Source organism: Anomaloglossus baeobatrachus, chromosome 7 (assembly GCF_048569485.1).
Source record: "Anomaloglossus baeobatrachus isolate aAnoBae1 chromosome 7, aAnoBae1.hap1, whole genome shotgun sequence".
Classification (NCBI taxonomy): domain Eukaryota; kingdom Metazoa; phylum Chordata; class Amphibia; order Anura; family Aromobatidae; genus Anomaloglossus; species Anomaloglossus baeobatrachus.
Window position 1 is genome coordinate 265,423,245 of NC_134359.1, and position 26,438 is coordinate 265,449,682.

Sequence of the window (26,438 nt, forward strand, 5' to 3'; positions counted from 1 at the left end):
ATTTAAAATGTCTCTGCCTGCCCCTGCCTCTCGTCGCCTGCTCCTGCCTCTCTGCACCTGCTCCATGCCCCTCTTCGCCCAGTTCTCTGCGCCCAATGTGCATAGCTTTCTGCGCCCGGCTCTCTGCGCCCTTTGGGTCTGGCTTTCTGCGCCCGGCTCTCTGCGCCCGGCTCTCTGCGCCCTTTGGGTCTGGCTTTCTGTGCCCGGCTCTCTGTGCCCTTTGGGTCTGGCTTTCTGCGCCCGGCTCTCTGCGCCCTTTGGGTCTGGCTTTCTGCGCCCGGCTCTCTGCGCCCTTTGGGTCTGGCTTTCTGCGCCCGGCTCTCTGCGCCCTTTGGGTCTGGCTTTCTGTGCCCGGCTCTCTGCGCCCGGCTCTCTAGGCCTGCGTCCGCCTCTTTGGGCCTGCGCCCAGCTCCCTGTGCCCTTCGGGCCGGCCTGCGCCCGGCTCCCTGCGCCCGGCTCCCTGCGCCCTCTGGGCCTGCGCCCGCCTTCCTGCGCCCGGCTCCCTGCGCCTGGCTCCCTGCGCCCCCTGGGCCTGCGCCCGGCTCCCTGCGCCCCCAGGGCCTGCGCCCGGCTCCCTGCGCCCCCTCGGCCTGCGCCCGGCTCCCTGCGCCCTCTGGGCCTGCACCCAGCTCCCTGCGCCCTCTGGGCCTGCACCCGGCTCCCTGCGCCCTCTGGGCCTGCGCCCGGCTGTCTGCACCAGCTTGCCCGACTCACCGTGATTTGTAAGATAGGCTGGCCTGATAATTTGTCTTCTTTTCCAGAAATAAGCAGCATCTGGTGCTTTTTTTTTTTCTCTTCTAAATTTCAAATATTCACCTTCACCTCTCAATATGAGCAGAAAAAAAAAGGTGAAGATGGAGGACTTCTGTGCAAAATTTTTAGCATGCAGCCATTGTAGGCAGCTTTCCAAATAGAAATTGGAGCAGGCAGGAGGTGCGACTGTAAAACACGCAAATTGTGACTAAATAGCCGGAGAAGAAATTAACTGAATATCACACTGTGAGTAAGTGAAGTCACCCTGACGGAATAAATGTTCTTTCTTGCACTTCCTTTCCAAGAACTATAAAGACCTCAAGCACAGCAAATTACAGACAAGTAGGCAGAGGATTTACTTACAGAGCCATAGATTTTGCATATACAACCAGAGAACGTCACCAATTAAATAGATTTATTTTTGTGACAACGCGTTTTATGAATCCTGTGACATTAAGTGCCATATACTGCTGTATATATAGTCACGTCCCGAGGGATCAGACAGGATGACTAGTGACTGCCCCGTGCTCAGAACCAGCGCACCTTCATATTCTACAAAATGCACATATGCAAATACGTATACTGAAAGGAGGGGAAAGAAAATACAAGAGACGAACAGCAAACAAGTAATGTGGGAGGCAGAGCGCGCGGGGGAGACAGAGCGCGCGGGGGAGACAAAGAGCGTGCGGGGGAGACAAAGAGCGCGCGGGGGAGACAAAGAGCGCGCGGGGGAGACAAAGAGCGCCCGGGGGAGACAAAGAGCGCCCGGGGGAGACAAAGAGCGCCCGGGGGAGACAAAGAGCGCCCGGGGGAGACAAAGAGCGCCCGGGGGAGACAAAGAGCGCCCGGGGGAGACAAAGAGCGCCCGGGGGAGACAAAGAGCGCCCGGGGGAGACAAAGAGCGCCCGGGGGAGACAAAGAGCGCCCGGGGGAGACAAAGAGCGCCCGGGGGAGACAAAGAGCGCCCGGGGGAGACAAAGAGCGCCCGGGGGAGACAAAGAGCGCCCGGGGGAGACAAAGAGCGCCCGGGGGAGACAAAGAGCGCCCGGGGGAGACAAAGAGCGCCCGGGGGAGACAAAGAGCGCCCGGGGGAGACAAAGAGCGCCCGGGGGAGACAAAGAGCGCCCGGGGGAGACAAAGAGCGCCCGGGGGAGACAAAGAGCGCCCGGGGGAGACAAAGAGCGCCCGGGGGAGACAAAGAGCGCCCGGGGGAGACAAAGAGCGCCCGGGGGAGACAAAGAGCGCCCGGGGGAGACAAAGAGCGCCCGGGGGAGACAAAGAGCGCGCGAGGGAGACAAAGAGCGCGCGAGGGAGACAGAGCGCGCGAGGGAGACAGAGCGCGCGAGGGAGACAGAGCGCGCGAGGGAGACAGAGCGGGAGAAACAGAGAGACCACATGAGAGACCAGACATAAGAAAGGAGTGACACACGGAGAGGGCGCGACACACAGAGAGGGAGCAACAGAAACACAAAGACAGACACAGAGAGACAAAGAAACAGACAAGACTCACAAGGAGTGAGACCACGATAGAAGACCACAAAAGCAAAAGAATAAGATGATTCAGAAAAAAATTAGAGTCAAAGACGAAGTGATAGAGAGAGAAAGCAAGAGAGACAAAAATGGGGAGACAAATGGAGGGAGGGGAAGAGCATAAGAGTAGTAGAGACAAAGTAACGCAGAGTCAGACAGCGGGAGAGTGATTAAGCAAGACAAAACAAACAGAAAAGAAGAGAAAGAATAAAAAAAATAGGAAGAATGAAAAAGGTAAGGCAAATAAAGGTTCTTTGGGGAATCTTGTGCTTTGGACATAATGAAATATTACAAGTCGAAGGATCACTCATTCTCTTGGTCTGTGCAGCATAAATAATGCTTATAACGCTCACTGCATTAAACTTCTCAATCAAAGCAACGATGACAACGATCTATAAAAAATGCATTGGAAAAAAAGATGACAAGAACACAGCAGGCTGTAAAGAGCCACTTCCTTCCAGTGCCCTCCTCTATAGTGACATCTGGTGGCCAATATAAAATATACATTTCTTAATATTCACATGGAAAATTTGAAATGAAAAACATAAAAAACTTTACAGTATATGATTAATAACTTCTGTGACTAAATGAATAAAACACAAATCTCTATAAAAGATACTGAAGAGTATATTGCCATATGAAGCCCCCTGATTACTTGCATTTATGACTCATAGATTCACTCTGCATTGTGTCTGCGGAGGATAGCAGGCTTATTAGTGCGCCAAAGAGGGAAGTGGTTTAAGATTAGAAGGGAAACAGGCGACATTTATAATTAGTGCTAATTAGTTACTCTTTTCCTTCAGTACAGAACCCATTATCCATCTTATATGTTGACATTTTGCAGCTTCTGATATTTAATTGATGATTTTTTTTCGGGGGTGTCTTCCATTATCAGAATGTCACTTCCATTCGTAAACTAAGGTCTTTCCACTCCCCTCCGGGTTACAACGTGTAACCAATCTATGGGTTTTTCCATTATAATGCCACCGGTATCCCTAAACGCAACCTGTCCATTAACTGGACGCCTCTCCCAGTCTTAAACTAGTGAAGGAATGGAACAATATTTTTCAGGGGCCTAATTGTCATAATGTGGTGTGGAAAAGGATGTCATCAATACCACGGGTGGTAAGAAGAACAAATAAATTAAGTCAGACATGTCACCAAGCTATGACTTGCCTATTTTGGACACATCATACGAAGAAAGGAATCACTACAGAAGGACATCATGGTCAAAAGAATAGAAGGAACGATGCGAAGAGGAAGACCAGCAACCTGATGGCTAGGTACTATCAAGATAATGGTGGGGAAGACCCTGGTGAACCTATCTAGGTGAAGAAGACCCTGGTGGACCTATCTAGGCAGAGAAGACCCTGCTGGAACTATCTGGGCGGAGAAGACCCTGGTGGACCAATCTAGGCATGGAAGACCCTGGTGGACCTATCTAGACGGAGAAGACCCTGGTGGACCAATCTAGGTGGAGAAGACCCTGGTGGACCTATCTAGGCAGAGAAGACCCTGCTGGAACTATCTTGGCGGAGAAGACCCTGGTGGACCAATCTAAGCGTGGAAGACCCTGGTGGACCAATCTAGGTGGAGAAGACCCTGGTGGACCTATTGTCATGGGTGTGTCACCACAGGTTGACAAACAACCCTGTGGTGTCTGGCTGCAGAAAGTCGCTGCATTTGGCTTCACAAATTGCTCCTTGATATTCCATTCATTCTTCCTTGGGGTGAATTGAATTCTGTGTATCTTCCCTGTTAAGGTTTACTCTTTCCCTTTTGGACCCTGCAAATATCATGGAAGGTTAACTGTAAATCCTTATCCCCACTCCCTGTGTCTATATATACACCTGTATTTTCCCTTCATTTGTTGCCGGTTATAGAGTTTACTTTTATCTTGGCCAGATTGCAAAAAGTCGGATTAAAATCTCCTGTCGTCACACGTTGTTGTATGTTGCTGTCATTCTCTCAAAGTCATCTTGCAGATAAGTTGTCCGTTTGCATTCCAGTGTTTGTTTTTCCTGTGTGTTCTTTAGATCTTAATGGGGTTGACTAGTGCTCATCCCGTCCGGTCACTACCTAGGGCCTATTTCAGGGTCAGCTACGGCCTAGGTATCCTGATCGGCACATAGGTTCTGCACCTATCTATGGACCTCAGTGGAGAAAGGGGCCAGCTTTACGTTTGACCAGGGGTCACCATCTTCAACCTTCCCTCGAGACAGGGTTTCCCTCTTCCCATTCCCCCTTCGCCATTTGTCTGCAATTCACCCACACCTATCGAGGCTTGTACAAGATCAATCATCCCATAGAGGGTTTTATCCATGAAGTATGGCTCGAGATAAAGCTGAAGATTATAAAATACTTTGTCATAAAAGTGAAGTGCGCTGGTAGTATTGGACCATCTACCGAAGGCATTGTTAATGGTATTCATTGCCAGAACCACCCTTCTGGTGGAGTGGGGTGGAACACAAGCGTCGCTCTCTACTCAGCCCTTTCGGTATGTGCATAGACACGGGGAGGATCAGGTTGTGACCAATTTTTTTCACGGACACTACAATATGACCCATGCTATGAGAGGGGTGCAGTCCTGTTGACCCACTTCTCTCCATGAGGCTGAGTTTCAGGCTGGTGATCCACTATTACATTGCAGGGAATAAACAAATATTGGAAGATGGAAAACCCTCCAACTCTGACAAGAAGGGACACAATCCCACCCAATACAGAAGAACGAATTTGTCACTCAATTATCACTTGAGGAGTTTATTGTTGCACAATCCAAGAACATGACATGATGTTTCCCCCACCTGATGTGACCTTCATCAGTCATTCAATTAGGGCATATTGAATGATCTGTGTCCCGCTTAGTAAAGGCTTACCAGCGGTTTACCAACCACTATACCTGAGCTAAGACCGACATACCACCAATGCAACTGCAACGTGATGTGTGATGAAGGTCTCGTGAGAAGACCCAAATGTCACATCCATCCCGGAATCGTGCAACAATAAAATCATCTAATTCGCAAGTGATAATTGAGTGCCAAAACGCTCCAATTATCGGAAGTGTTAATGTATCTACGACGTATATAAAGCCATTATTTTTTGGAGTTCATAGATATATTCACATCAGCGTTACATTATATAGACCAATTTAAAGAGAATGAATTACTTTGAGGAAAATGAACAAAGGTATGATAATCAAGACCAATTTACACCAAAGAAGAAAAGAGAAAAGATTATTCTTGGATTTGATAGATAATGGTTAATAGCTCCAGACAGGAGGAAAGTCGAATTCATCTTCTATGAGAACTTGGTGAACTTAGTAGACTGCAAATTTGCTGTTGATCTAAATCCACCCCTTGCAGCAATATGGGCCTGGGCAGCTGTTCTTTGCCCTTTCCAAGGTTTTACTATGCAGTTCGGCTTATTCAGACATGTTATATGGCATAAGCCCAACGCCAAGTCAGGGAAAGGAAAGAGGTTTTCTTTTCTGGGGACCACCAAACATATTCTTGGACAACTGTCTCAATGATGGTTTCCAAACATAATGCTAAATTTATACAATGGAGCTTGAAAGTTTGTGCAACGTTCAAAATTCTACATATTTATGCATAAATGTTATACAAAACTACATCAGATTTTCACATTCCTAAAAAAGCACCAACTAAAACAAATGAGAAGAAAACATTCAGCTGACAAGAATTATGGCACAGAGACCTGCCGGGTCCCTGCACTGCAATAAACACTGCCGGTCAATCAGAGGCCGGCAGCTGACGTCGGCATGGCAGTCACAGGCAACGAATAGCAGTGATGCCACACAATGCCCTTAGTAGGCATACTGAAGTCAGCTACCGGCATTGTCGTGTCTGCCATAGAAAACGATACCACACATTGTAGGAGCGGAGAAAGTGAAAATGTTTAATGTGTTCAAAAACAACAGCCGAACAGAGAACATTATACCAGAAAGGGCCTACAGATGGGAGATATTATACCAGGAAGGGGCGCCGGATGGGAGACATTATACCAGGAAGGGTCTCAGGAGGGGAGACATTATACCAGGAAGGGTCTCAGGAGGGGAGACATTATACCAGGAAGGGTCTCAGGAGAGGAGACATTATGCCAGAAAGGGTCTCAGGATGGGGGACATTATGCCAGGAAGGGGCTCTGGATGGGAGACATTATACCAGGAAAAGGCTCAGGATGGGGGACATTATACCAGGAAGGGGCTCAGGATGGGGGACATCATACCAGGAAGGAGCTGAGGATGGGAGACATTATACCAGGAAAAGGCTCAGGATGGGGGACATTATACCAGGAAGGGGCTCAGGATGGGGGACATCATACCAGGAAGGAGCTGAGGATGGGAGACATTATACCAGGAAGGGGCTCAGCATGGGGGACAACATACCAGGAAAGGGCTCTGGATGGGAGACATTATACCAGGAAAAGGCTCAGGATGGGGGACATTATACCAGGAAGGGGCTCAGGATGGGGGACATCATACCAGGAAGGAGCTGAGGATGGGAGACATTATACCAGGAAAAGGCTCAGGATGGGGGACATTATACCAGGAAGGGGCTCCGGATGGGAGACATTATACAAGGAAAAGGCTCAGGATGGGGGACATTATACCAGGAAGGGGCTCAGGATGGGGGACATCATACCAGGAAGGAGCTGAGGATGGGAGACATTATACCAAGAAGGGGCTCTGGATGGGGGACATTATACCAGGAAGGTGCTCTGGATGGGGGACATTATACCAGGAAGGTGCTCCGGATGGGAGACATTATACCAGGAAGGGGCTCTGGATGGGGGACATTAAACCAGGAAGGGGCTTAGGATGGGGGACATTAAACCAAGAAAGGGCTCAGTATGGGGGACATTATACTAGGCAGGGGTCCTAGATGAGGACTTTACAACAGGATGGGGAACATTGTTACCGGAAGAAGCTTAAGATTGGGGACGTCATACCAGTAAAGGGGCAGATAATGCAGGACATTATTTCAGGAGGGTGCCCAGGATGGGGGACATTATTACTGGAATGATTCCAGGATTGGGGACATTACAGCAGGATGAGGAACATTATTACTGGAAAAAGCCACAGATGGGGGAGGTTATTTCAGCAAGGGGTCCAGGATGAGGGACATTATACAAGCAAAGCCACAGAATTGGGACAATATTACAGGAAGGGGCTCAGGATAAAGGCTTGGAACATTATAGCAGAATGAGGACCAGGATGGGGAAATTATGCGATAAAGGGGTTAGGATGGGAACATTATTACGGGAAGGCGCCAGGACGGGGAATATTATATCAGGAAGGGGCCCAAGATATTGGACATTATTACTGGTAGGGGCCAAGAATGGGGGACATTATTAGTAGAAGAGGTCCCAGATAGGGAACATTATTACCAGAAGGGGCCCCAGATTGAGGTCACTATTACAGGAAAGGGTCCAGGATTGGTGATATTAATACAGGGTAGGGGACATTATTGCATTATTGAAGGAGCGTTATCTACGTCTTTGTATGATTTAGAACACTATAAGAGTACAGACCAACTGCAAGTGGGGGCCCATGTCAACATTTTGCCCACTAGACACTAGTTACGCCACTGAGGAAAACCATTTAGAAAGTTGCTTAAAGCCCCACTCCAGTATTTGTTATTCAGCGCTGTAGTGGTGCTTTAATACTAAGTCCCCTGTCCCCGGTATTATACTTACCCTCAAGCGTTTTCATGCTTTTTCAGCGCCGCTCAAATTCCCGCGACTTGCCATCTTGTGACTGGCCAGAAATCATGAATTGTATCACAAGTGCTCAATACAACTTTATGAGAGCCAGAACGAGGCTCTCATAGAGTTGCACTGATTTGTAACTCCGCAAAGCACTAGAGCTGCCAGCAGGTCACAAACCAGATAAAGATAAAGCTGCCGGAGGGGAGAGTATAAGACAGGGGTATGGGGACTTAAGGGTGCTTTACACGCTGCAACATCGCTAGCGATCTTGTTAGCGATGTAACACGCCAGATCGCACATACGATTTGCCAAGATCGCACATGTGACCGGCGCTAAAAAATGACCCATGTGCGATCTCGGCAAATCTTCTCTGCGATCTGGCATGTCACATCGCTAACGAGATTGCTAGCGATGTCGCCGCATGTAAAGCACCCTTTAGATTTAAAGCACCACTCAAGTGTTGAAATAAAAAAAAAATGCTGGAGTGGTGCTTTAAATCGAAGTCCCCTGCCCTTGCCCCCGAGGTATTATACTTACCCCGGTCCTGCGGCGTCATCTTGTGATTGCAACTTCTGACAGGCCGTAAGTGAGAAGTTACATCATAATAGCACAATACAAGTCTATGAGAGCCAGAACGAGGCTCTCATAGAGTTGTACTGAATTGTAACCTCCAGTGGGGTTTCATGAACCACTATAGTTGCCAGCAGGTCAAACATCAGATCGAGAAGACAAAGCCGCCGGAGGGGAAGTATAAGACAGGGGTCAGGGGACTTGGATTTAAAGCGCCACTCCAGTGGTGCAAATAAAAAAAACAAATGCTGCTTTAAATCGAAGTCCCTTGCCCCAGATACTATACTTACACCGGTCCTGCGGTGTCATTTTGTGACTAACTTCTGACAGGCCGGAAGTCAGAAGTTACATCACAAGTGCTCAATACAAGTCTATGAGAGCCAAAACAAGGCTCTCCTAGAGTTGTACCGATTTGTAACCTCCAGTGCGCTCTGTGAACTACTAGAGCTGCAAGCAGGTCAAAACCAGATGAAGATGAAGCCGCTGGAGAGGGGAGTATAAGACAGGGGTCAGGAGACTTAGATTTAAAGCTCCATTCCAGTGTTGAAATAAAAAAAAAAATGCTGGAGTGAAGCTTTAAATTTAAGTCCCCTGCTCCCGGTACTATACTTACCCCGGTCCTGCAGAGTCATCTTGTGACTGTAACTTCTGACAGGCTGGAAGTGAGAAGTTACATCACAAGAGCACAATACAAGTCTATGAGAGCCATAACGATGCTCTCATAGAGTTTTACTGATTGGTAACCTCCAGTGCGCTCCGTGAAGTACTAAAGTTGCCGGCAGGTCACACATCAGTTGGAGGGGGAGTATAAGACAGGGGTCAGGAGACTTAGATTCCAGCAGTGGGAAAAAAAAAAATAAAAAAAAAACACTTTGCAGTTGGGGGAAAAAAAATGTGATTTAAAAAAAATGATAAATTCTGTGTGCAAAGCTATAGATAGCCGTTAATATTAATTCTGGGAACACAAAGAGCCACATGCCCTAATGCTACAGATTGGGTTTTTGCGAGATTCCCCTAAAGTCGGCAGCTATAGACAAGGTCATGAAGTTGACGCCTGCCTTCACATCCATTACAGATGACCAGACAATTTTTGTAAAAACTTTGCTGATTATTGCACAAGTTTCTTTGAAACTATTTAAAACGTCTGCCTCCATAGCTTAAAAAAAAAAAAAAAATTAAAAAAAAAAAAAAATTGACGACAGCCCTTTCTGGCAAGTCCACAAAGGAGATGAGAAAATGCAAGAGCTAATTCTATTCTCGAATAACCACTGTTATGGTGACAAGTTTTCCAGACTCTGCAGCAAGTCAAGCAGAAATATCCCATTTCCAGCAGCACATTCGAGCATTCTTCTAAATCAGTTCACCATGGCACCGCATGAAATCTGTCCTGCGAGATAAGGCTTAAATCCGGCATGGTGCAAAGTTTATTAAATATTAAAATTTGATTATGGGTGAAAATGCCTTCATTACATAAAACTGTGAAAATAAAAAAAAAGAAGCGAGGGGGCGGGGGGTGTATTATCCAAGAAGCAAAGAGTGTTCAAACTGCCGTCAGGTTACAATTATCGATAGCTCTATAGGATTTAACTGTAATGCAAATATGCATGCATATACAGTACAGACCAAAAGTTTGGACACACCTTCTCATCTCTAGAACAACTGGGGACTTTGTGCAGCAGCCTTCATGGTAAAATAGCTGCTAGGAAACCACTGCTAAGGACAGGCAACAAGCAGAAGAGACTTGTTTGGGCTAAAGAACACAAGGAATGGACATTAGACCAGTGGAAATCTGTGCTTTGGTCTGAGGAGTCCAAATTTGTCACAGCCCTGCACCCCCCCCCCCCTCTGTCACAGCCTGCACCCCCCCCTCTGTCACAGCCTGCACCCCCCCCCCTCTGTCACAGCCTGTACCCCCCCCTCTGTCACAGCCTGCACCCCCCCCCCTCTGTCACAGCCTGCACCCCCCCCCCCTCTGTTACAGCCTGCACCCCCCCCCTCTGTCACAGCCTGCACCCCCCCTCTGTCACAGCCTGCACCCCCCCTCTGTCACAGCCTGCACCCCCCCTCTGTCACAGCCTGCACCCCCCCTCTGTCACAGCCTGCACCCCCCCTCTGTCACAGCCTGCACCCCCCCTCTGTTCGCAGTGGAAATCTGTGCTTTGGTCTGATGAGTCCAAATTTGAGATCTTTGGATCCAACCGTCGTGTCTTTGTAGAAAAGGTGAACGGATGGACTCTACATGGCTGGTTCCCACCATGAAGCATGGAGGAGGAGGTGTGATGGTGTGGGGGGGCTTTGCTGGTGACACTGTTGGGGATTTATTCACAAGTGAAGGCATACAGAACCAGCATGGCTACCACAGCATCTTGCAGCGGCGTGCTATTCCATCCGGTTTGCGCTTAGTTGGACCATCATTTATTTTTCAACAGGACAGTGATCCCAAACACACCTCCAGGCTGTGTAAGGGCTATTTGACTAAGAAGGAGAGTGATGGGCTGCTACGCCAGATGACCTGGTCTCCACAGTCACCAGACCTGAACCCAATCGAGATGGTTTGGGGTGAGCTGGGCCGCAGAGTGAAGGCAAAAGGGCCAACAAGTGCTAAACATCTCTGGGAACTCCTTCAAGACTGTTGGAAAACCATTTCCGGTGACTACCTCTTGAAGCTCATCAAGAGAATGCCAAGAGTGTGCAAAGCCGTAATCAAAGCAAAAGGTGGCTACTGTGAAGAACCTAGAATATAAGACATATTTTCAGTTGTTTCACACTTAAAGTATTTCATTCCACATGTGTTAATTCATAGTTTTGATGTCTTCAATGTGAGTCTACAATTTTTAGAGTCATGAAAATAAAGAAAACTCTTTGAATGAGGAGGTGTGTCCAAACTTTTGGTCTGTATATACATACACTGTCAGTAAAATGAATTGCAAGCTCCCAGGAATAGTCTGCAAACCGGATGTTTCTTAAAAAAAGAACCCCTTTAAAATTATTGAAATGGTTTAAATCAGAGATCCCTAGCAAGACGGAAGGTTGCCATTGGCATGCAACCGCACGAAGAAATGGCTGACCATTACATAGATGGACAAAGCTCTCCAGAGCCTCCAACTGGTAGAGCAGAGGCCTAAATGTGGGCCCATCTGTTACAACTGGGAGTCCTCAGTTTAGTGGGTCAGATTAGAGTAAAGCACCCATTTATGTCCTGATCAAAGAGAGAAGGGAAAGAGGACGATGACCATGAGTCCCGACACGCACGTTTCGCGTAGGGTTTCCTCGGGGAGCCAAGAGAGAGTGTTACTCTGAGCTCTTGGTGAGCATTTTACACTTGATGCACACTTCCCTGATCTATACTGAGCACTTTATATGTATGATGTTATTTCTAGGCTGGCTGCTGAATTATACGGCATGGGTCTGATGATCTAATGATGCAGCCAACCTATACTATAGGGTCACCTACTTGGAGTATGTACTGCAGTTGGTTAAATAAGATTGGGATTCCAACTAGTGCTATACTTAATTTATTTAGCCATCTTTAACTCTGTCTCATTTTTGTGATATGGGAGGGAGTTATGACGTACCCAATGCCTACCTTGCACTTTAGCTCCTCTGCTTTTATCCTGTATCATCTTTCATGTAGTCATACAATTTTGGAATATTTTTGAAAAATCTCTGACTATCTTGACTGTTTGACCAGTTACTCAGTTGTTTCTATAGTATACATATGTTATACCCAACTGAAGTCCAACATTTCTTGCTAGCTCAGTATCTGTTTTGTATTTTTTTTTAAACTGCCCTTTTTTAACTGCCATCTATACAATAATACAAAGTGTAGAAAAACTGTGATAAAATGATAGTCCCCCACAATGTAGTAGAAAATTATGTGCTAGATGATTAGGGGGCTGGTCACTGGTGGTTCCAGTAGACAAGAGGCCCATTTCCCACTTGCAGGACTATGGATAGGAAGCATTTGTATGGAATACCAGTTCAAGCATGCGAAACACAGCATGTATGGGTGTACTGTAAAGACTTGCATAAGAAGCGCCTCTCCACCTCACTCAGGGTGCATTGGTTGGCGAGACAAAGTGTGGTTGCCCATCCTTGCAAATGGTGGAGGTCATAGAGGCCTACAACAATCTGACATTCGTCATTAATTATGAGCATGCACTAAAGTGCTCATTAATCAAATGGGTCGACTCCAGTAATGAGTATAATGGAAGTCAATAAGTCATGGGCAATCCAGCTCTCTATGCACATACAACTGTTATGGTCAGGAGATCACAAAAGATCTTGCAAAAATCCCATAAAAAAAAATGGTAGAAGATAATGCACAAGAATAGTTGGGAACTTAGCTGGCTGCAATCCACTGACCTCACAAACAACTAGAAATAGCAGGGGAGCGTTCCTAACCTAGATGCCTTATCACCGCTGGAGAACTAACCTCAAAGATGAAATGAGGAATCCTGACTTGCCTCAGAGCAGCCCCAAAGGAAAGTAGAAGCCCCAAACATATAACGACAGTGATTTAAGAAAACAACACACAGATGGAAGATATAGAATTAAGCAAAGTGAGGCCCTGCTAGCTAGATACAAAAAGTATAGGATAGATTGCTGGTTGAAGCCAGTAAAAACCCTGAATAATGTCTACACTTGATAATCAAAAATTCCCTTAAAAGATCACACAATCTTTCCACCCACTATATCAGGAACTCTTGTGCAAATACATTTAAATAGAAAATGCAAATATAATAGAAAAGATCTTAACTACAAAACACATAAGATACAAAAATACAAAACTCCTGATCAAACAGGGAGTAAAAACTCCCTTTCTTGCTGGGAATAAATAGTCCTCCAAAAATAGTGCAAGCAGTTATTCACTTGCAAGAAACAAAAAAGGAATATGTTCAAACACAGATTTAGAAAAAAACATAGTTTAAGCAGAAACGCCCTTCAGTGCAATTGCAGCGTCTAACCAAGCCCAGACTAAGAGAACAAAATACTTATCAGGCATAGCTGTAGACTAAAAATGACATGGAAACAAAACCGATGCAAAGGAACGACAAAAACGCTGTGGAAATCATTCCTGGAATATCCAAAAAAATTGCTGAAAAAAGGCTAAACAAAACCTACAAGGAAAGGCAAAAGCCTAAAGGCTGGAGGACAAATTCAGAATATCTTAACATGGAGCAGAAACAATTATCACCGGTAAAGGTTAGACAGAGACTGCATTCCTATATCCCCCCAGGGTGGACCACATAGGCTTCCTGAAACAGTACATCTCCAACACCTGTCTGAGCAACAGATGCAGAATCAGACACACTACCAGCACTAGCCACCAGAGGGAGCCCAGAAACACTCCCGGGAACAGCATAATCTCTGATATTCACAACATACAACCAGACAAAAATAGCATTTCCAGGGGAAGGGTGAGCAAAATGTTTTTTTCTCTTACTCTTACACACAGCATCGGGACAAGTTGATGTCACCCCCAGGGAGATCCATTCTGAGACCACAAGCAGTTCTCACTGGGTTGTCGGCTCCCATTGCTCACTTATGGGAGCCGTCTCAGTGTCACATCATACACGAAATAAACATCCAAGCAACCGCGATTCGCGGCCAAGTACTGAGTGTGCCCGAGCACCCCAATGCTCGATCGAGTATCAACAAGTGGTGAGCACAGTTGCTCATCATTACTCGCCACTAATCCAGAGAATAGAATAGGTTTTAAATTGGAATATCCTATAAATAGAGTTGAGCAATAGATCCTGTTTGCTTTTTTTTTCCTTGGTGGGCACTCAAGTACCAGCATGCTGGACGCCTGTTGTGATTACCAGGCCCCCGCGACATAATCTAGCATATCACAACATCGCAAGGAGCCCTAGGGTTGTCGGCATTCAACTGTTACTTGAAGATGTTCACAGGACCCTGGTTGGGTAACAAAGGAGCAAATCTTTTTGCTTAACATGACCCGTAACCTCTACCGTAACAGGGTATTTCAGGCTCCAAAATGTCTCAGCCTACCACTGGATAGGTCATAATTGATAGGTGTGTGTTTTACCGCTAGGACTCGAACAATCACTCAAACAATGGACTTATTACTCGTGTTTCCTCCCATCACAAGATGTACTCATGAAATGTTAGATGGAGTGGTTTTCCGAAGCATCACAACTTTTCAGAGAAAGAAATACGGATCTGCAATCGGGCTCAGATTCATGCTGCTCGTGGTTCGGGCACCATGACCCTAGTGACACCCTCCTTTTAAACAGATCACAGAACGTCTTAGCGCAGCATAAAGCAACTGCTGAGCTACGAGGATCATTGCAGTCACTAAGAGGCAGCCGGTGACAGATCCTTTGGTGACGAGGGCGTTGCCGAGTATTTCGCGTAAACAACCACTTTATAGAAGAGCGAGATGAACATGAAAAACGCAAATCTGCTTTGATAGTTTTGTCACAGATGAAAACATCCAATTTGGAGTAACCGGCGTACAGTAGATTTACTTAATTCCATTAATTTAAAAATCACAATTTAAACAGATAATTTACTACACGGGCGGGCAGAGCAATTCTCAACATCTCATTAAAACACGATTAAGGGGGAAGCATATGAAAAAACTACGACTGACTAATCCTCTCTGAAAGCGGCAGCATCACCCCAGTATCACCCCAGTGCACAAAGGGGGATCTGACATTGTGCAACACTACATGAGAGGTTCTGTCTCCAGTGGAGGTACGACAGCGCAAGGAGAACTCAATATGGAAGCATAGGGAGGTCTATAGGAACCCCAAGATCTCCATAATGTAGTGTCAAAGGGTAGACGGCTTGGGGACCCACCCAGCACTAGCACTCCCGGTTTCTGCTCACGGCATGACCAGAAGGGAGGAGAGTGAATGCAGCGGAAGTCGACCACACACACAGCGTCGCTATACCCATACTCAAGGACTATCAGGTTGATGGAAACCGCATTGTATTCAGCCAGTCCCATAGTATAGAGTGACACCGCGCATGCTCGACCCTCAAAGTCCCTGACAATTTCTCAACCATACAGGTCGTAAGTGAGGACACAGGGCTTAGGAACCTTACCAATCAGACATATAGCACTACTGTATCAAGGAGATAGTAATTAAATCTCAAATTTAGGAAGACCCTCTTAGAGGGAATCTGTTTTTGAGAACAGCAGGAGATAGAGGCTGAGACAAATTTTAAGGATGTGTCACCTTTCAGGCTCTGTGCTGTTTCCATACAATGGATGTTTTATCACCAGGAGATTATCACTGCTCAGATTATCTTCATTGTCCCAAGTGGTCGGACCATGCCCCCACCTGTGATACGCAGCTCACTGTCCATAGACATTGTACATAGAGAGCTCTGGAGTGGGAGGGGTTAGCTTTCTCACTTCTGCTACATGCGAACTTTATTTTAAGGGAATCTGTCAGCAGAAATGTTGCTTTAAACCTCAAAGCTTCCCCTTCTGCAGCTCCTGGGCTGCATTCTAGCAAGGTTCCTATAGTTTTTGTGCCCCCTTTTAGACCAAATTAAATACTTTATAAAGTTGTACCTTTTGGTATGCAAATCTTCTAAATTATCCATGGGGGCGGGCTGTCTAGTGTCCGTTACTGTCCCTCCTGCCTATTTACGCCGTCCCCCAACGCTGGAGCTTATGGGAGGTGCTGGGATTGTCATCAGCAAGGGCCCGCCCATAATCTCGTGCCCGCACTTTCCCCTCTGCCTCCAGCGTTCTGCGCAAGCGCTGGCCAGATGACCCGACGTCACCTCTCGTAACCGGTGTTGTCCTGCTCCGCTCCTCCCATCTATTTCCTGTTCCAGGGCAAGAGGGGAAAGAGGTGACGTCGGGTCATCTGGCCAGCGCTTGCACAGAACGCTGGAGGCACAGGGGAAAGCGCGGGCACGAGATTATGGGCGGGCACTTGCTGATGACAATCACAGCACTGCCTATAATCTCGAGCGTTGGGGGACGGCGTAAATCAGCAGGAGGGACAGTAACGGACACTAGACAGCCCACATCCGTGGATAATTTAGAACAGGGGTCGGGAACCTATGGCTCGCGAGCCAGATATGGCTCTTTTGATGGCCGTATCTGGCTCGCAGACAGGGCTCCTACCTGTCTATGGGAAGGATCAGGGCCGGCGCCAGCACCCGGCAAACCCGGTCAGCTGCCGGGGGGGCCCACTCGCGGTGGCAGGAGTGGCACACCGCTACTCAGGGGGGCCCGGTGGCCGCACTGTCACCGCCCCCCGCCGAGGATCGAGCTTTCAATTGCATCGGCATCGCAGCTGCCGATACAATTGAGAGCAATGATGAGAGAGTGAGCGGCGCGCTCTCTCTCTTATCATTCTCCCCGCTGTGACTGTCGGCGGTCTTCTGACAGATCTGCAGCGAGCGCGGTGACGTCATCACTGCGCGCCTGCTGAGAGGTCAGCGAGCGACAGCAATGGACGATGCGCCGAGGAGAAGTGAGCCGCCCCTCTACTGACACTGGGCTCCCCTGACTCACAGGCCGGCCACTACACAGCGGCACTAGTACACATAGGGGCCCGGCAGCCGCTCTGCGTCTATGTGTAGTGCTGCTGTGTAGTGGCCGACCTGTGAGTCAGGGGAGCCCAGTGTCAGTAGAGGGGCCCCTGACCTGGAGAGGCCACCAGCCATGTCTGAGCTGCAGGAGTGCTCCTGACCTGCACAGCAGACGGAATCTCCATCCTGCAGGACCTGCGATGACGTCACGCCCATGTGACTGTGTGGGAGGAGACACAGGATGCCGGGCAGAAAGCAAAGTTACTGAATCCTGAAGGAGATTTGGACACATGATGACTGGTAATAAGAAAAGAGGGGACATGAGGGTGAGGGGGCTGCAGGGTGAGGGGCATATGAGGGCTGCAGACTGTGACAGAAGCATGTGAAGGGGTGCAGAGTGTTTGAGAGGGGTAAGTTGGGGTACAGGCAGGGTGAGATATGTGAGCAGGGTGTGTGAGATATGTATTGTGTGTGATATGGGGGGTGCAGGCTGTATGGGAAGCAGGGTATGTGACATATGGGGGTGTAGTGTGTGAGATCTGGGGGGTGCAGGCTGTATGGGAAGCAGTGTGTGTGTGTGTGTGTGGGATATGGGGGGTGCAGGCCGTATGGGGAGCAGTGTGTGTGTGTGATATGGGGGGTGCAGGCTGTATGGGAAGCAGGGTGTGAGAGATATGGGGGTGTAGGCTGTATGGGAAGCAGGGTGTGTGAGATATGGGGGTGTAGTGTGTGTGATATGGGGGTGCAGGCTGTATGGGGAGCAGGGTATGCGACATATGGGGGTGTAGTGTGTGTGATATGGGGGGTGCAGGCTGTATGGGGAGCAGTGTGTGTGTGTGATATGGGGGGTGCAGGCTGTATGGGAAGCAGGGTGTCTGGGCCACTGACAGATACAATTGCTCCAGCGGTCACTTAGTACACAAAGGAGTGTTCCTCTCTGCTGCACTAAGCCACCGCTGGACCTAAACAATAATTCGCTGTAAAATAATAAAATAGATAATTGACATAACTGACAATGCGTTGTGTGACATGTCCAATATTCCAGCTTCTTTCTTCTGCGAATGCCTCAAAGCTGGCATTCTCTCAACATCAGGTGGGAAGAATGCCAGCTTCCAGTCATGCGCAGGAAAAAGAAGAAGCCAGACTGCTGGACTGATGTCATGCATCGCAAGTTCACAATGTAAGTTATTTAATTGATTTTTTTACTGCTAATTACCATTGTTTCAGTCCAGTTGTGGCTTTATACAGCAGGGAGGAGCATTCCTTGCTGTACTAAGTGAACATTGGAGCGATTGATCTGTCAATGGCCCTTTAAACATATTGTACGGCTCTCGCGGAATTATATTTCAAAATATGTGGCGTTTACGGCTCTCTTAGCCAAAAAGGTTCCTGACCCCTGATTTAGAAGATTTGCATACCAAGGTACAACTTTATAAAGTATTTAATTTGGTCTAAAAGGGGCCACAAAAACTATAGGAACCTGCTAGAAGCAGCCCAGGAGCTGCAGAAGGGGAAACTTTTAGGTTTAAAGCAAAATTTCTGCAGACAGATTCCCTTTAAATTTCTGTCTGAATGTGTCACAACTGCTTCACCCAGTAATCTAAGTGATACATCGGTGGAATCAGAGCATTTCCTACATAATGGTGTGCTTCGATGAGACAGAAAAAAGAAGTGTGGTAGCTTCCCTTCAATAAAAAGAAAATATATAGATGAATATATATAGATGAAGATTAACACAGATGAATGGTTTTCCATGTAAACAAAGATGGTTTAAGTCCGTCAGGGTGAGAATGATTATTTGTTGGGTCTTCCACTTTGGCCCTTCTGCAATATGTATACGCTTTTCTAGATAATGATGTGTGGGTATATAATATTATATATATATATATATATATATATATATATATATATATATATATATATATATATATATACACTAGCTGTGGTACCCGGGCGTTGACCGGGTTTGTGTTCGGCTCTTTCCCTCGTCCGGCTCTTTCCCTCGTCCGGCTCATTCCCTCGTCCGGCTCATTCCCTCGTCCGGCTCATTCCCTCGTCCGGCTCATTCCCTCGTCCGGCTCATTCCCTCGTCCGGCTCATTCCCTCGTCCGGCTCATTCCCTCGTCCGGCTCATTCCCTCGTCCGGCTCATTCCCTCGTCCGGCTCATTCCCTCGTCCGGCTCATTCCCTCGTCCGGCTCATTCCCTCGTCCGGCTCATTCCCTCGTCCGGCTCATTCCCTCGTCCGGCTCATTCCCTCGTCCGGCTCATTCCCTCGTCCGTCTCATTCCCTCGTCCGTCTCATTCCCTCGTCCGTCTCATTCCCTCGTCCGTCTCATTCCCTCGTCCGTCTCATTCCCTCGTCCGTCTCATTCCCTCGTCCGTCTCATTCCCTCGTCCGTCTCATTCCCTCGTCCGTCTCATTCCCTCGTCCGTCTCATTCCCTCGTCCGTCTCATTCCCTCGTCCGTCTCATTCCCTCGTCCGTCTCATTCCCTCGTCCGTCTCATTCCCTCGTCCGTCTCATTCCCTCGTCCGTCTCATTCCCTCGTCCGTCTCATTCCCTCGTCCGTCTCATTCCCTCGTCCGTCTCATTCCCTCGTCCGTCTCATTCCCTCGTCCGTCTCATTCCCTCGTCCGTCTCATTCCCTCGTCCGTCTCATTCCCTCGTCCGTCTCATTCCCTCGTCCGTCTCATTCCCTCGTCCGTCTCATTCCCTCGTCCGTCTCATTCCCTCGTCCGTCTCATTCCCTCGTCCGTCTCATTCCCTCGTCCGTCTCATTCCCTCGTCCGTCTCATTCCCTCGTCCGTCTCATTCCCTCGTCCGTCTCATTCCCTCGTCCGTCTCATTCCCTCGTCCGTCTCATTCCCTCGTCCGTCTCATTCCCTCGTCCGTCTCATTCCCTCGTCCGTCTCATTCCCTCGTCCGTCTCATTCCCTCGTCCGTCTCATTCCCTCGTCCGTCTCATTCCCTCGTCCGTCTCATTCCCTCGTCCGTCTCATTCCCTCGTCCGTCTCATTCCCTCGTCCGTCTCATTCCCTCGTCCGTCTCATTCCCTCGTCCGTCTCATTCCCTCGTCCGTCTCATTCCCTCGTCCGTCTCATTCCCTCGTCCGTCTCATTCCCTCGTCCGTCTCATTCCCTCGTCCGTCTCATTCCCTCGTCCGTCTCATTCCCTCGTCCGTCTCATTCCCTCGTCCGTCTCATTCCCTCGTCCGTCTCATTCCCTCGTCCGTCTCATTCCCTCGTCCGTCTCATTCCCTCGTCCGTCTCATTCCCTCGTCCGTCTCATTCCCTCGTCCGTCTCATTCCCTCGTCCGTCTCATTCCCTCGTCCGTCTCTCTCCCCCCGTCTCTTTCCCTCGTCCGTCTCTCTCTCTCCCCCCGTCTCATTCCCTCGTCCGTCTCATTCCCTCGTCCGTCTCTCTCCCCCCGTCTCTTTCCCTCGTCCGTCTCTCTCTCCCTCGTCCGTCTCTCTCTCCCTCGTCCGTCTCTCCCTCGTCCGTCTCTCTCTCCCCCCAGTCTCTCTCTCCCTCGTCCGTCTCTCTCTCCCTCGTCCGTCTCTCTCTCCCTCGTCCGTCTCTCTCTCCCTCGTCCGTCTCTCTCTCCCTCGTCCGTCTCTCTCTCCCTCGTCCGTCTCTCTCTCCCTCGTCCGTCTCTCTCTCCCTCGTCCGTCTCTCTCTCCCTCGTCCGTCTCTCTCTCCCTCGTCCGTCTCTCTCTCCCTCGTCCGTCTCTCTCTCCCTCGTCCGTCTCTCTCCCCCCGTCTCTCTCTCCCTCGTCAGTCTCTCTCCCCCCGTCTCTTTCCCTCGTCCGTCTCTCTCTCTCCCCCCGTCTCTTTCCCTGTAACAAAAACATGTGACAAAACATGTGTAAGTTCAACAATATTCAGGGAGAAATACTTTATTTTCTGCAACAATTTAAAGGCTGTCAACAGTTTCGACCATGGCTGTATATCAGAGTAGGGAACCATAGGGCGAATGGACGTGATTCTACTATTGGAACAGCCCCTTTAACACAAGGCCGGTTTTTCCAATGTAAACTGCAAGCAGCATAATGTAAAAGCTAAGACCCTGATTCCAGTGATGTGTCACTTGCTAGTCTGCAAGATGCATATCTAGCAGAGCTCTGAATGCCGAGACCTGCATAACCCCATCCACACCACTGATTGGCAACTTTCTGTGCACACTGTATACTGACAGAAAGCTGCTAGTAGTGGGGGCATGGTTTGACCAGGAGGCACGAGACAAATAGTCCTATAATGATAATCCCCTGCTGATAAAACACTGATTTCACTGAATAATTTAATTGAAAATGGAAAGAGACAATTTTTTGCATTTATATCAATGTGAGATAAAATAAAGACAACAGCAATCTAATTCCCGGTATTCTTGTCATTTGCATTTTACAGGAATTGAAGATTTCCAATTATTTGTAAAAGAATGTGGGGGGGGGGGGGGGGGAAGAAGAGACACCCACGGAGGCCGATGCCCTCTGTGAGTTCGAAGCTGGAGTATGAACAGAAGAAAATGAATTATTAGTGACCGGATTCTATATGCAGAAGAGAAGATAAAAAGGGAAAGGTATCATTAGTTCCTGAAAGCTGGCAGAGAAGTCTGTCAATGAGAGAAAGTCACCGGGTCACCGCAGAACAGACACGCCGCACTTGTTGGCAGTCTCCGACTCCATTTTCAGCTCCTAGAAGCTATTGAAAAAGGTGATGGGATTCAATCAGGAGGCATTCAACGCATCCCACATCGTCCGCACAAAACACATTGTCATGTGTGGGTGATGGATGGAAACGGCTGACAGACGGGCCGGATAACCTACTATTACAGCTAAAGAATCCTGACAAGTATCAGCAGCGCGAAATTGGATCCAACATGGGTACAACGGAGGCCAGACAAGGCCGCGGGTCCATTACCCCTCGGTGCTGACAATCAGAAGGGCAGAGATGCCGATTGAGGGCACGTTTTTTTTTGTAGAAGGGAAAATTATTTGTGAAGAGCAAAGAGAAAAAATAAAAAAAGAGGAGTAATAGACTCGGCGGAGACAATTGTAGGACTCTACACCATGAATGGGTTGGCGGAGTGCGGCTATAATCTATAGAAGTATTCACAAGAGTAAAAGTGAGTTATGAAAACACCGGAAAATAGATCTTGGGGGACGATTTATACATAGAAGGTTTAACAGAAAGAAGGGTATTTAGAGGGTCCCTTAATGCAGTTTGATATACCATCTTATTAAAAAAAAATTCCCCAAACAGAAAACGGATTGTAGGGTGTAATGCTGCCGGGGTAATATATGGGAAAAGCTAACAGCAAGTGTTTGATTTCCCCATAATATGATCACAGGGGAGGTAAAGCAGTCATTTAGATCATCGGGCATTCTGTGTAATGCATCGATATACGTCAGGCCTGCCAAAGAGATAGACTCATTGTAGACGTTCTCCATTCTGGAGAATAGTTAAAGGGGTTGTCCAGTTTGCACAAGGTATCACCTATCCACAAGCTCAGTGATAACTTGTGGATCAGTAGAGGTCCGACCACTAGGTCCTGCTCCAATCGATAGATCGGGGAATTCCGACCAAGACCTGCTCCAATCCATAGATCGGGGCATTCTGACTGCTAGCACCTGCTCCAATCCATAGATCGGGGAATTCTGACCGCTAGGACCTGCTGCAATCCATAGATCAGGGAATTCCGACTGCTAGGACCTGCTCTAATCAATAGATGAGGGAATTCCGACCGCTAGGACCTGCTCCAATCAATAGATGAGAGAATTCCGACCGCTAGGACCTGCTCCAATCCATAGATCGGGGCATTCTGACTGCTAGGACCTGCTCCAATCCATAGATTGGGGCATTCTGACCGCTAGGACCTGCTCCAATCCATAGATCGGGGAATTCCGACTGCTAGGACCTGCTCCAATCCATAGATCTGGGAATTCCGAGTGCTAGGACCTGCTCTAATCAATAGATGAGGGAATTCCGACCGCTAGGACCTGCTCCAATCAATCGATCTGGGAATTCCGACCGCTAGGGCCTGCTCCAACCTATCGATCTGGGAATTCCGACTGCTAGGACCTGCTCCAATCAATAGATCGAAGAATTCCGACTGCTAGGACCTGCTCCAATCGACAGATCGGAGAATTCCGACAGATAAAACCTGCTCCAATTGATAGATCGGGGAATTATTATTCGAGATGGAGCTTTAAACCCTGTTGCAAAATGGAACAAAATGAAGGAAGCCTGACAACTGCTTCATTTATTCTGCATGGGGCTCCCAGAAATAGGTGAGTGCAGTTCCACAGGAAATGAATGGCGCAGCAGTCAAGCAAGTGCAGAGCCGCTTCTTTAGAATGGAAATAAAAGTTCTCCATTTGGCTGAACAGTGCAGGTCCCAGAAACTGGATCTCCAAAGAGCAACAATAGGTGGATACATGGATTAATAGGGATGAGTGAGCACTACCATGCTCAGGTGCTCGGTACTCGAATCAAGCAGTTGGATGCTTGGATGGGTTCAACTTGAATAGAGAGTATAATGGAAGTCAATGGAGGATTCTAGCATTCTTCCAAACAAATCTTCTGGAAAAAATGCTCAAGTTACCATTGACTTCAATTATTCCTGTGTACACGAGTTGCGCCCATCTGAGCATCCAACTGCTCGTTGCGAGCACCGAGCACCTAAGTATGGTAGTGCCTGCTCATCACTAGTTACGAGTACCGAGCACCCGAGCATAGTAGTGCCCGCTCATCACTAGTTACGAGTACTGAGCACCTGAGCATGGTAGTGCCCGCTCATCACTAGTTACCAGTACAGAGCACCCGAACATGGTAGTGCCCGCTCATCACTAGTTACCAGTACTGAGCACCTGAGCATGGTAATGCCCTCTCATCACTAGTTACGAGTACAGAGCACCTGAGCATGGTAGTGCTCGCTCATCACTAGTTACGAGTACTGAGCACCTGAGCATGGTAGTGCTCACTCATCACTAGTTACTAGTACAGAGCACCCGAGCATGGTAGTGCCCGCTCATCACTAGTTACCAGTACTGAGCACCTGAGCATGGTAGTGCCCGCTCATCACTAGTTCCGAGTACAGAGCACCCGAGCATGGTAGTGCCCGCTCATCACTAGTTACAAGTACTGAGCACCCGAGCATGGTAGTGCCCGCTCATCACTAGTTACGAGTACTGAGCACCCGAGCATGGTAGTGCCCGCTCGTCACTAGTTACAAGTACTGAGCACCCGAGCATGGTAGTGCCCGCTCATCACTAGTTACAAGTACTGAGCACCCGGGCATGGTAGTGCCCGCTCATCACTAGTTATAACCTGTTTTTCTCATTCAACCCCTTTAAGGGACCTCAATGGGTGAATAATTTCACTTACTCAGAATCCCTTAGGCTGCTTTCACACCTCCGGTTTTAGCAGAGCTGGCCAATCCGGCTCTAAAACCTATGCAACGGATGCGGCGACAATACCGCATCCTTTGCATAAGTTTTTGATATGCGGCCTGTCCGGTTTTTGCCGCTTGCGGCAGGCTACTGAGCATGCGCAGTGGAAAAAAACGCATGCGGCGGCCGGATGCAGTGTTTGCCATGCATAGGCATGCATTGAAAATCGCGCCGCATCGGCCGGATGCAGCACGATACGTTTTTTTTTTTGCCGGACAAAAAAAGTGTCAGGCAATGTTCCATTCGGCCGCCGCATCAGCTAAATCTGCCGCATGCAGCAAAAAACGGACTGAGCGCAAGCCCATGAGGCACAATACGGCACTAATGTAAGTCTATGCAAAAAAAAACGCAACCGGCGGCAAAAAAAAACCGGTTGCGGTTTTTCTGCAAAGCGCCGGATTGTGCCGCACAGGAAAAACAGGATGTGTGAAAGCAGCCTTAATGAGGTATTTGAAAATAGTTTTTGTAACTCAGATAAGGTCTTAATGCCACGGAATGACTTAGGTGAACCCAGGGAAGCCTATACTGGTTCTAAAGCTGGGGCCCCTGCACTCACCCTAATCCTGGAGGTACCCTCGATTGTGGGGAGGTCCAGGTCACCACCCTAGGCCTGATCTCCTGTCCTCGTCCCTGATGTTATGACCCCCACAACTCACCACCTGGGAGGAATGGGCAAAAACAGGAGTCAACACTCCACCAATTAATATGGACAGACATGGGTAACAAAAAAAAAACAACAAAACAAAACAAAAAAAAACTTACTAGTATACACGGCAACCCCACACAAAAGGAGCCACAAAAAGTGCACGAGGAGAGACAACATAAATGGGGGGAATAAACCGAACTACTGTGAAACATCCAAACTAGAACAAACACACCTGAGAATGCTGCAGCAAATCCAATGCTGCAGCCATTAGAACAACAGAGAGTAAATAACAGCTCCTTCCACCTTCAGGCCCAGCTTCCAAATGATAAGAAATAACAGGCCCCCTCTGGTGGAAGTTGAGGGTATATATACGAACTGGGCGTGGTCTGAACCGGACACACCTGACCAGGAGTCAGGAGCTGCTGGTATTAACGCTCTCCTTCCCAAAGGAAAGGGAATTCAATTAATCTGCAGAGTCCCACAAGACAAAGTGAGACTCTGACCCAGAACATGTCACAAAACTCCGCAACCGGGGAAAGTCCGTGACACTTAACGCTGAGAAATTTGGATGCTACACCCAATTTCCAGACAATTGTTGACGTCTACTCAGTTGAGTGTAAGCTACATATGTTACCTGTAGGATTATGCTTTAATGAAAAGCAGAGTGCTTTCTCAAAATTAAAGGAATATTTCAGTCTCCTCGGTTTAGGAAGGCACCACTTTGCAGCTACTTCACTTCTTGATGGCTGGTGGGCACTGCGTCAGTTCAGACCAGCAGCATCGCCGCACTGCTGGCCCACTGTCTCCTGCCAAAGCATTTCCTTTACTCTGTAGTATCATTAATCACAGTAGGACAGTAGCTGGTCGGGTTTAAGGAACCCTGGCCAGCTTCAGTGCAGCGCTTACAAGCTCAATCAATAGAAAAGAACTTGTAAGCACTGCTATGGCTGTTAATCAAGCAGATGTGCTGAGCTCATGCAGGAGCGTGCACACACAGTATTGTACAGGTTCAGTGGAAAGTCTATGAGCCTGTACACTGAGTACAGTAGGGGGTTGTAGGCTTTTCCCGAACCCATACACTGCGCTAATGCTAGAACGTGGTGCTTCTGCTTGTTGTACAGCATGCTGCAGACCACCCTTTTGAGTGATAGGTGGGGGAAAGATTTGTCTCAGGCTCTAAACCTCCAACAACTGGCTGAAGGTATCAGGAAAGAACTAGACTAGATATTAAAGATG

General features: G+C 48.1%; 1 protein-coding gene across 1 annotated transcript in view; it reads right to left on the reverse strand.

Moving 5' to 3' along the window:
• The window catches only part of MAD1L1 (mitotic arrest deficient 1 like 1), a 922,608-nt gene that overhangs the window by 639,133 nt on the left and 257,037 nt on the right, over positions 1 to 26,438 (reverse strand). Inside the window, exon 14 of the mRNA XM_075318107.1 lies at positions 10,248 to 10,260. Within this exon, the coding sequence (XP_075174222.1) occupies positions 10,248 to 10,260 (13 nt within the window). The remainder of the gene's footprint in view (positions 1 to 10,247; positions 10,261 to 26,438) is intronic.